Source organism: Bos mutus, chromosome 1, assembly GCF_027580195.1.
Source record: "Bos mutus isolate GX-2022 chromosome 1, NWIPB_WYAK_1.1, whole genome shotgun sequence".
Classification (NCBI taxonomy): Eukaryota; Metazoa; Chordata; class Mammalia; order Artiodactyla; family Bovidae; genus Bos; species Bos mutus.
The window spans coordinates 146,505,101-146,521,727 of NC_091617.1; the positions used below are offsets into that span (position 1 = coordinate 146,505,101).

At 46.4% G+C, this 16,627-nt stretch overlaps 1 protein-coding gene across 1 annotated transcript in view; it reads left to right on the forward strand.

The window, feature by feature from the left end:
- TBC1D5 (TBC1 domain family member 5) overlaps positions 1-16,627 on the forward strand; it is a 595,923-nt gene that overhangs the window by 531,909 nt on the left and 47,387 nt on the right. Inside the window, exon 19 of the mRNA XM_070377101.1 lies at positions 10,171-10,334. Within this exon, the coding sequence (XP_070233202.1) occupies positions 10,171-10,334 (164 nt within the window). The remainder of the gene's footprint in view (positions 1-10,170; positions 10,335-16,627) is intronic.

Genomic DNA, 16,627 nt, shown 5'->3' on the forward strand with positions numbered 1-16,627 from the left:
GCAGACGCTCAGACCACGCTGAGCCCTTCCCACGTGTCCGCCGTGGGCACCCAGCACATGTGAAGGGCTCACTTCCCCAAGGAGGAGACTGTGGCCTATGGAGGGTCAGGGACTTGAGGGGCCCCATGGCTAGACAGCAGCCAAGTCAGACTGGACCCCAGCTGTGTCCGGCTCAGCAGGTGTGGATCTGAGGGATTCTACTTGGCAAGCCACTCGTGTGTCGCCCACGACCGCCCCAGCTTTAGCTGAAGCCCTGAGATCTCTCACGGGCCCAGCGCAGGAGGCGCCTCGTCCAGCCTAGCTCCGGTCATCCTGAGCCCATGTCCCTGCAGTCCCACAGGGCTGCTGACCGGAGCAGCCAGGCCCCTGCCTGAGGACACGCTCTGCTGGGCCCAGCTGCCCTGTCCTCACCCCACCTTCCCTCCGTCCCTCCTTGCCCCAGAGCCGGATGACCGGGAGGACAGAGCCCACACTGAGGGTGCCAGCAGCTTCTGAAAGGAATGTGTGTGCTCCCGTCCCCTGGGCCTGCGCCCCTCCTCCCCAGCACGCGGGTGGCAGGGAGCCCCGAGGGGTCCATCAGGCTTTGTCTCATCGAGGTGTGCCCAGTAGTCTGCCTCCAAAATACTGTGTTTCCTGCAGAAAACTGACCTTCCCTGAATCACCACCCCCAACTCTAAAGATGTAGCTCCCAGTCTGATGGCCTGAGACAGGATCAGGTGGTCCCTCCTCAGTGCTTTCGTTGGCGGGGGTTGTAGGTTAGTCGGTGTGTGTGCGAGGCCTCATGTCTCCTGAGCTGGTGTTTCAGGAGCTCCTGTGGGTCCGTCCTCGGGGCCGGCAGACTTTCTAGACACATTTCCTACCGTCAGCCCGCACAGGGCTTGTTCCCCGATGTTTGAAGGAAAGACTGCGCATGCCTGCTGTGGCTTGAGACTATTTAGTATATTCAAGAGTGACTTACCGTATAATTATGAAAAGCCGTTCTGGGTCAGGACTTCAGAGCTTTGTAGGATGCTTTTGGGGGTGTGCCCTAAGGAGCGCACTGAATCCACGAGGAGTCAAAGCAGCAGCCTTGAGCTGCGGGAGGGGGTGAACTCCCTGCCGTTGCTGCTGGGACCCCTGAGGCCAGGACAGCGCTCAGAGGCCGTCGTGAGAGGGGACCAGCCCGGGCCTCTGTCAGCCCAAACCAGCCCCGGGTGCAGCTGTTCCCGGGGAAGGGGCATGCCGTTGGCAGAGCAGTTCTTTTCAGCTGGGGCTGTCTGCAGAGAGGAAGCCACAGGGGCCGTCGGCATCTGAGAGAAAACGTGCCTCAGTCCCGCTGGAGTCCTGCCCAGCTCTGCGTGGTGAACAGTGTGCCTCCAGGCGTGAGCGTCAGGCCCCGGCGCCCAAGGAACGGACAGCGAGCCTCGGGCCCTGGCGCCCGCGCACGTGGTGAGGGAGCCTCAGGCCCCGGCGCCCGCGCACGTGGAGCGCGCCTCAGGCCCCGGCGCCCACACAGACGAGCGTTGGTCCTGTCAGTTAGAACGCCGTGCAGCTTACGGGCTGCAGGCCTGTTGACGCGGACTCCTCAGCCGGGATCTGTCCGGCGAGGCCTGGCTGGAGAAACGTCTCATCCGTGCCCCGACGTTGTCCTGAGCCTGTGTGCTAGGCCTGGAAAGGGCGGAGGGGCTGAAGGCCCTTCCTTCCGTCTCACGTGCTGGTGACTCCAGCTTCTTGAGGTCTAAATGTTTCCGTTCTCACAGGGTACAGAAACGTTATCCAGTTTCTGTAACAGAGGAGAAATGTATTTTAGTACAGTTTTTATATGCGATACATGCCACATAGTACTTTATTAATACTACCACCAGTTTGGAATTTGTTCATTCTGAGATAAATTCTGAAAAGAGCTGACTTAACGTTATCTCTGAAACGATAGTTGGCCAGGCAGAATAAAAGCTACAGAAGAAACTTACGGAGAACAGAACTTCCAAATCCTCTCTGGATTGGATAACTGGATACATATTCCCACACAGTAAATGACTGATAAGCTGATTTATTAAAGCAGGTAATCAAAAGATTTCGCCTAGGTATGTCATTATCTTATTTTGTTACGATGGTTATTCTGTGTAACAGTCTACATGTGAAAAAATTTGGAAATTTAGACTGCTAAGTGGATTACACCTGGGCTGTCCAGTGTGGTATCTGTTCACTACATGGGGCCTTGGAGCACTGCAACGGGTGTGCACTGGGTTTTCAAGACTTAGTTTGAAAAAACGAGTGTGAAATATCTCAGTTGTTTTATTTTGATGACATGTTGGAATGATCATAGTTTGGATGTTTGGTGAAGTAAAAAAATTACTTAAATTAGTTTTACTTGTCTTTAGTGTTTAACTGTGGATACTAGAAAATTCAAACGACACATGTGGCTTGGGCTGTTTCTGCCGAGCAGCGGCAGTGCAGTCATTGCCCTGATGGTCTTCCACGTGGAACATCAGCAGAGGTTGACTGTCACCCTGCCATGTACCACCCAACAGGAGAAGCTGTGACGGGCGCAGCCCCTGCCCTTCCTGAAATCTGGTCTGTAATGTAAGCAGGAGCACTCTAATTGAATACAAGAGACCTGACTATCCATTTGTGTTTCCAGGAAAAAGCATTTCAAAATGTGTATATATCCTAACAAGAGTAGACAGGCCTCAGCCACTCCCCAAATCAAGTGGCTCCTTAGAGTCACCCTCTCTGATACAGAAATGCAATAACGTGTTGGTTTAGTCTCTAAGTTTGGACAAACTGTATGATACTGCTAGCTGTATATGTAAGCACTATTTCCTGGGCATAGAATCGATTAAACTCTGTAAGCCTCAGTTTTCTCATAATGTCACTAGGATCAAATGATATAGAGTGTAAAGGTCCATACATGTGCATGGACTAACGTTTTGTAAACATCACTCTGCTGAGGTGTATTTTAATTTTCTGATTTCTTCTTTGGGTAGCCAGACTAGGGAAGTATGCATATAGTAAAGGTTTAGGGATGGTACATGGCTATAGGACAGATAAAATCTAAAATCCGAGTTTTCTTGATTTTATTATAATTTCAACATGGAAACAGTTGATTTCTATAATAGGGATCACTTAAGACTTTTTTCCCCTTGATAATGTTTGTGTGTGTGTGCACACGCAGGCATCATGTCTTGACTTTTTGCCACCCCATGGACTGTAGCTGCCAGGCTTCTCTGTCCATGGAATTTTCCAGGCAAGAATACTGTAATGGGTTACCATTTCCTCCTCCAGGGGATCTTCCCAACCAGGGGTTTGAACGTGCTTCCGTACCATCTATCCTGCATTGGCAGACTGGTTCTTTAACACTGCGCCACCTGGGAAACCCAATAATGTTTGTAATTTCTTTTAAATGGAAAATTTTCCAAGCAGATTTGATGGAACTTTACTTTATATTATAAATGCCTGACAGATAGAGATACCCCTACCTTATTTTCAGACTAATCAAAAAAACTAAAATTTTATAAGATTTGATATATATAATTGCTTACAACTATTTTTTTTTTTTTTTGGAAGATAAATTGGGAGGAGGGAGTTGTTGTAGTCCACAAAATTCTAAGTTTTTGCAGGAGTATAATAAATGTAAATGAATCTACCTGGTATTTTAACATAACTTGGAATCTGAACTATCATGCTAAATGATGAGATGCTAGAGATCATTGTTACTATTCAGTCGCTCAGTCGTGTCCGACTCTTTGCAACCCCATGGACTGCAGCACCCAGGCTTCCCTGTCCTTCACCATCTCCCAGAGTCCACCCAAACTCATGTCCAGTGATGCCATCCAACTATTTCATCCTCTGTCGTCCCCTTCTCCTCCTGCCTTCAATCTTTCCCAGCATCAGGGTCTTTTCTAATGAGTCAGCTCTTCAAATCAGGTGGCCAGAGTATTGCAGCTTCAGCTTCAGCTTCAGCATCAGTCCTTCCAGTGACTATTCAGAACTGATTTCCTTTAGGATGGACTGGTTGGAGCTCCTTGCAGTCCAAGGGATTCTCAAGAGTCTTCTCCAACACCACAGTTCAAAAGCATCAGTTCTTTGGTGTTCAGCCTTCTTTATGGTCCAACTCTCACATCTGTACATGACTATTGGAAAAGCCATAGCTTTGACTAGACGGATCTTTGTTGGCAAAGTAATGTCTCTGCTTTTTAATATGTTATGTACGTGGGTCATAACTTTTCTTCGAAGGAGCAAGAATCTTTTAATTTTGTGGCTGCAGTCACCATCTGCAGTGATGTTGGAGTCCAAGAAAATAAAGTCAGCCACTGTTTCCATTGTTTCCCCATCTATTTGCCATGAAGTGATGGGACCAGGTGCTATGATCTTTGTTTTCTGAATGTTGAGCTTTAAGCCAACTTTCTCACTCTCCTCTTTAACTTTCATCAAGAGGCTCTTTAGTTCTTCACTTTCTGCCATAAGGGTGGTGTCATCTGCATATCTGAGGTTATTGATATTTCTCCCGGCAATCTTGATTCCAGCTTGTGCCTCCTCCAGACCAGCGTTTCTCATGATGCACTCTGCATATAAGTTAAATAAGCAGGGTGACAATATACAGCCTTGACGTACTCCTTTTCCTATCTGGAACCAGTCTGTTGTTCCATGTCCGGTTCTAAGTGTTGTTTCTTGACCTGAATACAGGTTTCACAGGAGGCAGGTAAGATGGTCTGGTATTCCCATCTCTCAGAATTTTCCACAGTTTGTTGTGATACACACACTCAAAAGCTTTAGCCTAGTCAGTGAAGCAGAAACAGATGTTTTCCTGAAATTCTCCTGCTTTTTCTATGAGCCAACGGATGTTGGCAATTTGGTCTCTGGTTCCTCGACATCTAAAGATGGTTCCTCTGCCATCTAGAGATCATAAATAGAGTATGCTGCTGCTGCTGCAAAGTCACTTCAGTTGTGTCCGACTCTGTGCGACCCCATAGACAGCAGTCCACCAGGCTCTGCTGTCCCTGGGATTCTCCAGGCAAGAACACTGGAGTGGGTTGCCATTTCCTTCTCCATTGCGTGGAAGTGAAAAGTGAAAGTGAAGTCGCTTAGTCGCGACCGACTCTTGGCGACCCCATGGACTGTAGCTCACCAGGCTCCTCCATCCATGGGATTTTCTAGGCAAGAGTACTGGAGTGGCTTGCCATTGCCTTCTCCAAAATAGAGTATAATTTTTTAAAAGAAGAAGGAGTAATAAGAATTTCCCACTTATTTAACAACTCTGGAGATGAGAGGTCTGACTTCAGTCTCGCCAAGATAAAGCCGAGGCATCAGGGGGCCTTTGGGGGAGAATCGTTTGTGCTGTCGGCAGTATTCAGTTCCTAGTGACTGTAGAGCCGGGGTCCCCATTTCCCCACTGGCTGTCAGTGGACGCCATTCCCAGCCCTCAAGGATCCACACTGCCTCGTTTCCCTTTCTCCATCTTCACAGCCAGCACCAGCAGGTCAGTTCTCTCTGTCCTCAGCCACCTCATTTTCCGTAGTCACATCTCTGCTTTTGTTTCACTGTAAGGACCCCTGTCCACACTAACCCACATGGCCACCCAGGTCACTCTTCCCAGCTCAGACTCTTAAGTCACGCCTACAGCGCTTCTTCTGCCCTGTAAACTAGCACACTTACAGACCCCAGACATTAAGGGCATAGGCTTTATTCCACCTGCCATGGCTTTGTGGGGGAAGGTATGAATTCTTAAATTTGACCCAGGAAGAAGTAGGAAACTTTAATGGAGGAATTAATGTAGAAAAACGTCTAAAAGAGCCGTTACAGTAATAACTTCAAAAAGTCACCGGCACCAGCAGATGTTATAGGTGAATGACCCAAATTTTGAAGGATGGATAAATTTGGTTGTATAAACTTAGGAAAAGGTGGAAAGTTTGTCATTTCATTTTGTGAAAAAGACATGTTCTTGTGAATCAAAATGCTTTGATTTCTTAGATTCCTTTTTGTCTGTGGACTTTTAGAAGTAATTTAAAACTCAAAGCTGAGCAAACATTCCTTCTGTTTTAGCTGTATCTTCCACCACCCCAAGGCAATAAAAGCTTCTCAAGGAGTGCAGTTCCAAGGAACAAAGAGAAAATACTCATAAAAGGAAGAAGAAAAGCCTAGGTTTATAGCATCTGCTTAAATTGTTTCCCACTTTACCATCTTGGGTAAGAAATGCCTTCCTTGCAGGACCCTGAAAACAGAATCCAAAAAGAAAACGTAGACACACACACATATATACAAAGGGGCTATGTTCCAGAATTTAAGAAGAACTCCATTAAGACCTTTTTTTAAAATAAAACTAACAGAGACAATTCACATAGGACCTTCAGAAGATGGCCTAGATTAATATGTTGAGAGTGTTTTTTTTTTTAAGATATTCACCCTCACTAGTTATCAAGAAACCTTAACTAACATAGTGAAGCCCTCCTTCCATCAGATTAACCAAACAAATAAAAATTTAATGCATCATGTTACTTTTACGCCTGCTGCTGCTACTGCTGCTAAGTTGCTTCAGTCGTGTCCGACTCTGTGCAAACCCATAGACAGCAGCCCACCAGGCTCCCCCGTCCCTGGGATTCTCCAGGCAAGAACACTGGAGTGGGTTGCCATTTCCTTCTCCAATGCATGAAAGTGAAAAGTGAAAGTGAAGTCGCCAGTCGTGTCCGACTCTTTGCGACCCCATGGACTGCAGCCCACCAGGCTCCTCCGTCCACGGGAGTCTTCAGGCAAGAGTACTGGAGTGGGGTACCATCGCCTTCTCCTACTTTTACACTTAGGTATAGACATATACACATATATTTATGTTAAAATCCTGCATGTGTGTGTATTGGTCGCTCAGTCGTGGACTCTTTGTGAGTCCAAGGACTGTAGCTCACCAGGCTCCTCTGGAGTGGGTTGCCATGCCCTTCTCCAGGGGATCTTCAGGACCCAGGGATTGAACGCAGGTCTGCATTGTGGGCAGATTCTTTATCTCTGTCATTTGAGCTTTCCAGGAAGCCCATGTTAAAACCCTAGGAGAAAGCAATTTGGAACTGTTTATCTAAATTGGAATGTACATGCCATTAGACATAGCAGTTCTACATATATAAATTTATCTTATAGAAATAATTAACTCTATCTAAAGATGCACCTCTCTAGAGTGTTGTCATTTTGTTTGCAAAGGTGGAAAATTAGAAAATCGCTAAGTATTTAGGAACACTACGAATTTTTTCTCTTCACATTCCTTAAAAAGGGTAAGGCTGATTTTTATACAAATCAAAGGTAAATTTTTATGACCAAGTAAGGCCAAAAAGTAAGTTACAGAGGGGTGGTCTTTTGGAATAATAGAAGAAGGACCTCTGAAAAGTCTGTTTCTCCACAAATAAAACAGCAGTAACAGCAGAAACGCCAAAGTCGACTTGTTCGGAACTCTAACAGTTAAAGGACTGAGTCAGCGTGAGGGGCATCTACTCAAGAAAAAATGGCTCAACCTCAGTAATAATAGCATGCTTTGTACCCTTTTAACTTTCCCTGTTGCCACCCAGATCTGCCATAGCCTTTCTTGACCAGCAGCCTTGCAACCACTGGGGAAAAAGAAGGAATCTAGAATACCCCAAAAGTCCCATCCGCAGTAAATGGTCACTAGTTCCAGCAGCTCCTGCAAAAAAATCTTGTTCTTAGGGCTTGTCTTTATTTGACTTTGATCAGAACTCACTTGGAGAGAAACCCTATCCACAGAACATCCATCAGAAATAGTCAGTGGTCCTTACTGAACATCACAGCTGCCCAAGGCAGAAACGGTGCAAACCCAAGAGTGACCAGAAGCTTAACAGGCAAACCAGAGGCTAGCAAGAGACCCAGAAGGGAAATCTAAAGAATGGGGTGTCCACTGAGGGTGTGGAAAGCGCCAGGATGTTCCTAGGAACTTAGAAGGCCACACACATGCAGGACTGTGCACAAGCCCAGGGATGACCTAAGAAACTCAGTCTGTCAGATGAACTTGAGTCTCTGCATAGACAAGAAAGAAGACTGGGTGTGGACCGCAAACTGCCTGAATGCAGGCCCAGAGCTCCCGGCAGGGCTCAGATGCTGGTTCAAGGAGTTTAAGGAAAGGGAATTCCTGCCCCTTACCTGACCACTTAGCTAACCGAGCAAAGACTTCAGGAGCACACAAAGCAAGGAATATAGACTTTACAGAATTAGTTTAGGGAAGTCACTTAAAAAAAAAAAAAAATGACAAGAAAACAAATCTGGACATTGGGATGGGAGGCACTCAGCTCTCGTCACCGTCTAACGTTAGAGCACTTGCAGTTACACTTGATCCCTCCCTTCCTCTCATACCCTTGATGGATCTGTCAATAAATCTAGTCAGCTTTGTGTAGAATCTGACCACTTCTCACCACCAAGCTACGATCAGTTGGCTGACTTGGATTTTTTCAGTGGCAAAATTGTCCCCCCCGGCCCCGCCTTCTTTTTTTTTTTTTTTGGCTCTTTCCCATTCCTAAACTGTTCCCAACACACCTGTCAGAGGTATCTTTTGAAAATTAAGTCAAGTCATGTCATGCCCCTGCCCAAGTCCTCTAGCTGCTTCCACTGGCTTCCCTTCTCAGAGTAAAAGTCATCAAAACTCTACAGATCCCCACTGCCGGATGCCCTGCTGCCTCCCAGACCTCAGCCCGCTCCCCAGGCTTAGCTTTAGCCACACTGGCTACTCTGCTGATCCTCCAAACCACTGGGGCCTGCTTGGGGCCTTGGTACCTGCTGGCCCTCGTATTATCTGCAAAGCTGGTATTTTCCCTTCTCTGAGTTTTTGCCCAAAAGTCCTGCACTTCAGATCTCGGTGATGCTTTTCCTGACCATCCTGCTGCAAACTCCACACCTTAGTCAGACACTCTCAGTCCCCTTTTCTGCTTTATTTGTGCCCACCGTGTTTTCTGCCATGTGATGCCATGTAAAATCATACATATGTTTTGAATGTATATGTCTGTCTCCCCTCAGTAAAAACTGAGCACCTTGGGGAGTGGGATTTCTGCCGGTTTAGTTCCTACTGTGTTTTTGTGCCCCTGAGTGCCTGGTGCTCATCATTAGGCCCTTGGTTACTGTGGGTGAATGAACGAATGAAGGAGTGAGTGCACGCCCGGCGCTGTGCCAGGCCCGTAAGTCCCCGTCACAGCCTTCCGGAAGTGTCCCCGTGGGGCCCACAAGCCCTGCGTGGCTCTGGTTGCACTTGTCCTCCAGCCCAGCAGGACTTTCTGGGCCCGTGCTCCTGTCTGGGAGCCTCTCCGCCCCGGAGCCTGTGGGGAAGGCCCTTCGGGAGTCACAGATGCCGCACTGCAACGCGGGGACCAGTCTGGACATGGACGGCTGTGTGAGCCCACATCCTGTCCCTCTCCAGATGCTGCTCCCTTGGCTTGGGGGTAGCAGTGTCCCTGTTTTGCAATCAATGAAAATGAAAGAGGCTTTTAGAAAAACCAGTGGAGGATTTTTTTTTCAATTTATTAATAATATAATCACCACATCATTGTTTCTTATTATTAAGAAGGGCTTAATAATAGAAGGGCTTCCCTGATAGCTGAGTTGGTAAAGAATCCCCCTGCAAAGCAGGAAACTCAAGATCCACTGGAGAAAGGATAGGCTACCCACTCCAGTATTCTTGGACTTCCCTAGTGGCTCAGCTGGTAAAGAATCCACCTGCAGTGCGGGAGACCTGGGTTCAGTCCCTGGGTTGGGAAGATGCCCTGGAGAAGGGAAAGGCTACCCACTCCAGTATTCTGACCTGGAGAATTCCATGGCCTGTATAGTCCATGGGGTCGAAAAGAGTCGGACACAACTGAGTGACTTTCACTTTCACTTTCTATTATTAAGGGTGATAACATTAGTAAGGAAGAATCCAGTCATTTAATCCATGATTTCTGAAATTGGATTTTTTTTTCATTTTTTTAATATATGTACACACTCAGACCATTGTAGTATAAATAATTTATAGAAAACTCTAGCAGTCCTTCATTGTTTTAAAAAATGGACAGCTATTCTGATACATAAAAATGCATGCATCTTAATACTCCATGGAGTCATTATGTTGATGGTGTGCATAAAGAAGCATCATAATATTGATCATTTATTACAAGCAGTAAATTCAGTAGCAGTGAAAGCGTCTGGTGTTTCATTATTGCTACTGAATTTTTCTTCTAGGACAAAGTTCTAAAAACATCAGTTCCTCTCCGAGCATTGAGAGTTTGCCTGGAGGGAGAGAGTTCACTGGCTCCCCACCTTCATCTGCTGCTAAGAAGGATTCCTTTTTCAGCAACATCTCCCGATCGCGCTCACACAGCAAAACTATGGGCAGGAGAGAATCTGTGAGTATTTTAAGGACAGTTTTCTTTTTATTCTTCATTTTCCTCTAAAATGCCTCATTTGTGAAAGCCTCTTTTAATGCCTAGTTTTATAAAGTTCTTAAAATCATTATGGACTAAAATGAAATATTTCATCAAAAATATTTTGATTATTATAATTTAGTAATATTTTAAGGCTGTCGTCTGTATTATACTGGGTTGGGGACAAGGTGATATAGTAGCAATTTAAAGTAAGATGAATCCTAAATTTTCATTCTTTTCTCCTTTTTTGCCAAAGCCTGTGTTGTCTTCTAAAATGTAACGATTATCATTATAACAAACCATAGAATAAGATACTTTAAACAGACCAAGCTGTTTATGTTGTGTTGATAGCCACCAATGCCATTTGTATGCATTACTCAAAATCATATAGCTAGTACATATCAACTACCTAAAAAAAATCTGGTTTCTACAAAAATTTAAGTCACCTTCACGAGAACTAAAATATTTATCACATTTTATAGCTAATTCAACATGATATTCTAATATGAAGAATTCCACTGCCCACTGGAAGAGGATATAAATGTGAGGCCTTACAGAAAGGGGTCTGGATGTGGCTGAAAGGGTGCTGAGACGGCACAGTAAGGCTGCTGAGATGGGGGGCTGTAAACGTCTGAGGGGTGATTACTCATGGCTCATGGACACGGTAACAGCGTGGTGTCTCTCCATGTGACTGTGGGACGCGCAGCTTCCTGGGGCCTCGGCTGCCTCGTCTGCAGTTTGAACAGCATCCTTTGCGCTCTGAAGGGGAGACGTCAGTGCACACTCACGGGGCTCCTCTGATGTGCACAAGAGCAGCACAGAACTTTCATTTGACGGTGGCAGCTTTAATGCAAGCAGTTAGCTCTGCTCCCTCCTAAACTCCACTCCAAGACAGTTAAAGTCATTAGAGATAAACCCTCCAGGAATAAGAAACAGTAGAGAAAGCAACAGCAACAAGATTTTGTTACTTGGAAAGCAGATGTTAAGTGGAAGCTAATGCAGCAGCCTAAGAAACCTGAATGCTAAGGCAACAGTAGGGAAAAACCAAGAAGCATCTTGAGTGAGATGGTAAAACCCTCTAGAAGCTCAGGAACAGTGGGAACTTAGGAGCAGGGTGAAGGCGGAGCTGAAGACATGTTATGGTTCAATCACTCAGTTGTGTCTGACCCCATGAACCGCAGCACACCAGGCCTCCCTGTCCATCACCAACTCCCAGAGTTCACTCAGACTCATGTCCATCGAGTCAGTGATGCCATGCAGCCATCTCATCCTCTGTTGTCCCCTTATTCTCCTGTCTTCAATCTTTCCCAGCATCAGGGTCTTTTCCGCTGAGTTGGCTCTTTTCATCAGATGGCCAGAGTATTGGAGCTTCAGCTTTAGCATCAGCCTTTCCAGTGAATATTCAGGGTTGATCTCCTTTAGGATTGACTGGTTGGTTCTCCTTACTCTCCAAGGGACTCTCAGGAGTCTTCTACAACTCCACAGTTCAAAAGAATCAGTTCTTCTGCATTCAGCTGCCCTTATGGTCCTGCTCTCATACCCATACACGAATACTGGAAAAACCATAGCTTTGGCTATGGGGACCTTTGTCGGCAAAGTAATGTCTCTGGTTTTTAATATGCTGTCTAGGTTGGTCATAACTTTTCTTCCAAGGAGCAAGTGTCTTTTAATTTCATGGCTGCAGTCACCATCTGCAGTGATTTTGGAGCCCAAAAAGTAAAGTCTGTCACTGTTTCACCATCTATTTTCCATGATGTGTTGGGACCAGATGCCATGATCTTCATTTTTAGAATGTTGAGTTTTAAGCCAGCTCTTTCACTCTCCTGATTCACCTTCATCAAGAGGCTTTTTAGTTCCTCTTCACTTTCTGTCATAAGGGTGGTATCATCTGCATATCTGAGGTTATTGATATTTCTCCTGGCAATCTCGACTCCAGCTTGTGCTTCATCCAGCCTGGCATTTCTCATGATGTACTCTGCATATAAGTTAAATGAGCAGGGTGACAATATCAGCCTTGATGTACTCCTTTCCTGCTTCTGAACCAGTCTGTTTTTCCATGTCTGGTTCTAACTCGTGCTTTTTGACCTGCATACAGGTTTCTCAGGAGACAGGTAAGTTGGTCTGGTATTCCCGTCTCTTTAAGAATTTTCCACAGTTTGTTTTGATCCATACAGTCAAAGACTTTAATTAGCATAGTCAGTGAAGGCAGAAGTAGATGTTTTTCTGGAATTCCCTTACTTTTTCTGTGTTCCAGCAGATGTTAGCAATTTGATCTCTAGTTCCTTTGCCTTTCTAAATCTAGCTTGTACATCTGGAAACTCTTGGTTCATGTACTGTGAAGCCTAGCTTGAAGAATTTTGAGCATTACCTTATAAATGAAAGAAAACCTCATACCTGCCAGAGATGCTTGGAGGGCACAAACAGAACCTTCTGCATGCCCAGACCCGGGAAAGGAGCTGTGGGAGCCTCAGGAGCCTGAGGCAGGTCCGCCTGCAAGTGAGGGGGGCGGTCCCTGCGGAGGCGTGACCAGCGGCAGCCTTGCCACAGGCACAGGGGCTCCGCAGCCGCCATCCTGGGAGGCGCAGCTCATGGTGTGAGTCATCCTGGAGGAGGTCACCGTAGCCTGCTATAGAGCCGCGGAACTCTGGGGACAAAGAGATATCCCACAGACACACAGAATCGGGGAAGAAGAAAGATTTCCAACAAAGGATGGGAATCAAAATTGCTACAGATTTTGTCGTGCAACACCAGAAGTAAGGCAGTGGAGGAATTCCTTCAGAGTTCTGAGACGAGGTTGCTTCCAACCTAGAATCAGTCCCCCAACAAGCTGATTAAGTGTGAGGGTAGAATACAGCGACTTTCAGACAAGCAAAATCAAACAAGTGTATTCCTGTGCACCCATTCTCAGAATCCCCTGGAAGACATGCCCCACAAAAAGAGGACAGACACCGAGGACAGAGAACACTCGAGAACCAGGGGCAGAGCGTCTGACAGGCACCAAGGAGAGAGACGCTCGAGAGCAGGGGGCAGAGCGTCTGACAGACACCAAGGACAGGGGACACTCGAGAACCAGGGGTAGAGCATCTGACAGACACCAAGGACAGGGGACACTCGAGAACCAGGGGTAGAGCGTCTGACAGACACCAAGGACAGGGGACACTCGAGAACCAGGGGTAGAGTGTCTGACAGTCACCGAGGACAGAGAACACTCGAGAGCAGGGCAGAGCGTCTGACAGTCACCGATGACAGAGAACACTCGAGAACCAGGGGCAGAGCGTCTGACAGGCACCAAGGAGAGAGACACTCGAGAGCAGGGGGCAGAGCGTCTGACAGACACCGAGGACAGAGAACACTCGAGAGCAGGGCAGAGCGTCTGACAGACACCAAGGACAGGGGACACTCGAGAACCAGAAGTCACGAGGACAGAGAACACTCGAGAACCAGGGGTAGAGCGTCTGACAGTCACCGAGGACAGAGGACACTCGAGAGCAGGGCAGAGCGTCTAACAGACACCAAGGACAGGGGACACTCGAGAACCAGGGACAGAGCATCTGACAGTCACCAAGGACAGAGAACACTCAAGAACCAGGGATAGAGCGTCTGACAGTCACCAAGGACAGAGAACACTCGAGAGCAGGGCAGAGCGTCTGACAGACACCAAGGACAGGGGACACTCGAGAACCAGGGGCAGTGCATCTGACAGTCACCGAGGACAGAGAACACTCGAGAACCAGGGGTAGAGTGTCTGACAGGCGCCAAGGACAGAGAACACTCGAGAGCGGGGGCAGAACGTCTGACAGAACTCTTCAGAAGGGCGATGTAGGGAATCCTCAGAGCACGTGGAGCACGCTGGGCAGCAGATTCGAAGAGCACTGCCAGCCCGGATTGGAGCAAGTCAGAAGGTTCCAGAAAGTTTTCTCTAAATAAGATGAAGTTGGAGGAATGACTAGTATGCTTGAACAAATTTAGAAATTTGCACAGCTAAAGGTGAGTTTTAAGTTTGAATTTGGGATTCTCCAGGCAAGAACATGGAGTGGGTTGCCATTTCCTTCCCAATGCATGAAAGTGAAAAGTGAAAGTGAAGTCGCTCAGTCGTGTCCGACTCTTCTCGACCTCATGGACTGCAGCCCACCAGGCTCTGCCATCCGTGGGATTTTCCAGGCAAGAGTACTGGAGTGGGGTGCCATCGCCATCTCTGTTATAAAAATGAAACCATTGAAATCCAGGACAATGGTAACTCCAAAGAAAAACCAAGAGTGTACAGGAAAAGACAGAAGGGTATTGATGAACCCTGTCACTCAGCCAGGCCAGGAGCTTATATGCACCCTGTCATGTAGGTGTTGATGGTTATCATGATCAAGCCCCAGGAGAAGGTGGGTGGGACCTTTGCCTGGGGAGGAGGGGGTGGTGGTGGTCAGAGCTGCGTCTTCATCTTCCATCTTGGAAATCAGTGAGCAGTCAGTCCTGTCTAGAAAAATCAGGACGTGGCAACATAAGCTAGAGCTATAAAAGTGAGGGAAAAAAACAGTGAAAAGAATTGAAAGTGGTTGCTTGCGGAGAGCAGGAAGTGGAGGGTGGGGCTGTGTGAACTATTTTTCATAACAAGCCTTGTAGAGCCATTTGAGTCTTCAAAGTGTTACATATGTAGCTTAGATTAAAAATGATAAAAATTACAACAAAAATAGAATGTTTTGGCATAATAGATTAGAAGAGGAGCTGTCTGCCTGCACAAAGAGCATGTCTCCAAAGAGCGGGGGTGAGGACTCAGAAGTGAGGAGGCATATGGAGACGTGTTGGATCTGCATTCCGTCCTGTTCTGGTTGCATGTGGGTTAGGCTGCAACACCAATTAATGACTTTTCCTTTATGATGCGGCTGTAACTTAAAACTGAGAAGTTGAGCAAAAATAGAGACTGAGTAAGTCTAGCTGTCTGCAGAGATCTGCTGTGAACCCAGAAACAGAATGCCGCCTTTATTATTCAAAATTTAATGTCTTTCTTAACTTGTTGGGGGTGGACAAATTTTCAAGAGAAAGCCCATCGTTTTCCAAGTAAAAGGTTATAATTTTAGGAAATAATGACTGTAGTCCGAGCTCTCTAATCCAGCTGTGCCCACTGTAGGCACCGGCCAGGACTGCATGGTGTGATCTGTCTGCCCCTCGGCCCACTCTGTCCTGGGAGCTGGGGACGGCAGCGACAGGCCTGTGGCTGCGAGCCCTTCCTCATCTTGCCTCCTGGCACAGTGAGCTGAGTCACTTCTGGCCCAAGCACAGCTGGACACGTTCAGGTCCAGAGCTGAGACTCGCTCTCCCAGGGGAGCCAAGTGCTGCCGCCAGAGTGGTCCCAGTGACACTGGAGCTGTGATGAGACGCCTCCCATCCTTTGCTTTCATTTCCAGCCCCATGTGGTGTGATGCAGGGATGTTCCATGTCCTCAGAAAAGTTCAGAATAATTTTTCAGTAACATCATCATCCACCACCAGTTTCTCTCACAGCAAGTGGCCAGAAATTGAAGCAAAGACATCTGTTGCTTTGGGTCCCTGAAGCCATAAACTGCATGATGCCTTTCAGATTTCAAGACTCAGTTGATCTCTTAAAGCATCCCAGGGTTGATAAATTACTGATGTCAGCTAACAAAAGGCTGAAGTAGCAGTTGAAAACGGACATTATAACAAAGGTAACCTAGTGGTAGCTGTCAGCCTAGAGTGGTGAAATCCACTTACGATGTCTGTGATCTAGTCATTGGGAATCGATTTTTCTTCATCATCAATATAAGTACGAGGTATTTTGAACAAGAATCATGTATTAGGTCATAGAACTTATTTCCTCTCATTGCTGCCTTTTTATGTATTATAGAAAGACTTTTTGTAATCCATAGGCTACCTTCTTTAAATGTACTCCTGTTAATACCTCTGGTCTGGTTGCATAATAAAAGAACACAAAACTCAGCTAAGTCTATAGAGAGGTAACAAATTAAGCTTTTTGCCATTTATTTATAAAAGACATTATTATAGTACTTTTCTGAAATGTGCACAACAAACCAGTAAGAAGTTTAAGAATTGACCTTACTTCTTTATCAGTAGTAGTATATTCTGAAGGTTGGTGTTTATTCAGGGAAATGATTTTCCCTCTGCTTTGCTTCCTGGAAGTCTTTAGGTCACAATTCTATCCAAGTGATATAATTTTTCCTCAAGACTAAAAAAGCTCTGATTTTTTAGTCTTGAGGAAATTGGCAGTTTTGATACTAAAGTTTTCATGCTTTATTTTGTGTGGTAATA